General features: G+C 42.7%; 1 protein-coding gene across 1 annotated transcript in view; it reads right to left on the reverse strand.

Moving 5' to 3' along the window:
- LOC118421873 (neurogenic locus notch homolog protein 1-like) overlaps positions 1 to 1489 on the reverse strand; it is a 20067-nt gene extending 18578 nt beyond the window's left edge. The window contains exon 1 of the mRNA XM_035829377.1: positions 1042 to 1489. Within this exon, the coding sequence (XP_035685270.1) occupies positions 1042 to 1197 (156 nt within the window). The 5' untranslated portion in view covers positions 1198 to 1489. The remainder of the gene's footprint in view (positions 1 to 1041) is intronic.
- Between the last annotated feature and the right edge of the window lie 200 nt (positions 1490 to 1689).

The raw sequence follows: 1689 nt of genomic DNA on the forward strand, positions 1-1689 counted from the left end.
TATTACTTAACGAGGATAGGCGGGTCTGACTTTTTACACTGAGAATTCAAAAATTCATAGTCCTGCATTGTTTAAGCCCAAAGTGCCAGCTAATAATCCGATGTACAACTTCTTTGTCTTCTTCTTACAAACATATTTATTTTTTCTCTGACGTGTTCACTCAAATACAGAGGTGCGTTTCCTTCTCCTGTTGTCAAAGGTTCACTTTGGTAGCACAGTGACGTCATTATGCACACACCCTTCTGTGGCACTTGTTTAACGGCAGACTTGCCGTAACATATGTTTGCATTTTCCGGTTTAAATGTGTAGTTTTGTCCACTGAAGGTAGCAGGCACGTGTGTACTGAACTGCAAGGTCTGTTTCCTTTTGTAATGTGTCAATTTTGTTGATTTTTTCCATTTTTTTAACGAAGTATGCTTTTAGGCATATGTTTACATTATTCGTTTTAAGTGGGATTCTTTTCCACCGGGGGCAGCAGGCACGCCGTTTACTGAACCATAAAGTCTGTCTCCTCGAGCTCTTATAATGGGTCAATTCTCAGAATGTATTTTGTTGAATTTTTAACGGCAACTTTGCTTTTTGACCGGATCAATAAATTGATAAATCATTACTCTATAATACATGCTTACATGTTCCGTTTAAAATGACACAAAACATATAGGTTCAGACACATTTATTACTTTCACCTAAACGTTGACCATTTTTTTAAGATCCCTCCATGTGTATCTCACCCAATTGTACATACTATATACAAAATGACATACTATATTACATAAAGCATTTAAGGCAAGCCAATACAGCCAGACCTGGTTGCGCAACCACATGGCACAGATCATAAGCCACCTCCAGTCACAAGCCGCATGAAAACAGTACCGTCCGTTTTACACAGTTAAACCCACCCTGTCTCCTGTTCTCAACAACCACCTGTTGATTCCACCAACCAGTTTTGCTCAGTTTCTTGAGCGGTCGCTTAATCCAGGTTTGACTATATTTCCATTGAAGAAGGAAGTACTAAGTAGTAACACAAGACTAGAGACTTACTTTTCGTTTAACCCTCTTGCCACTACGCCCATGCCGAGACTTGGGGCCACCGTGGGTGAACAGGTGATCGCAAAAGGTCGGCCATGCCGACTTGGTGGGACCGACCAACTCTGGAGAAACCTTCGGGCGAAAGTCCACTCCGTACCGCCGCTCCATCGCTACGTGCCCCGGTGGTGCGAGTATGTACGTAACCGTCTTAGTTAAATAAACAACCTTACTCGACACCTGCGTATGTTGACTGTACACTCACTAATCCTAGGTTCGTCTAACCTTTACCGAGAAGTCGTGATCAGAAACGCTTGAGGTATTTTTTCGTCCCGTACCGGCCGAGTCCCGTGTGGAATACTGATCACTTCCTTGCCCTGCTGTGTTATTACGCTATGAATGAAGTGAGGAACTATTATTGAGCGGTGGCAAGCGGGGGGATCCCCCCAGCTACTCCCATAGCCACACCGCTCTAAGGGTCAACATGGGGAAAGTCCACGCTACGTAAATAAAGACACAATGGTAACAAAAGCCGATAAAACAAACTGAGATCCTTTACTCTAGACTGTTCGAGTCAACCTATAATGAAGAATAACACGTAAAAGTTGACAATTTTCGCCACAAGATTGTCGTAAAAAAGAACAACTACGGATTAGCTGCCAA

The sequence above is a fragment of the Branchiostoma floridae genome, chromosome 8, assembly GCF_000003815.2.
Source record: "Branchiostoma floridae strain S238N-H82 chromosome 8, Bfl_VNyyK, whole genome shotgun sequence".
Lineage (NCBI taxonomy): Eukaryota > Metazoa > Chordata > Leptocardii > Amphioxiformes > Branchiostomatidae > Branchiostoma > Branchiostoma floridae.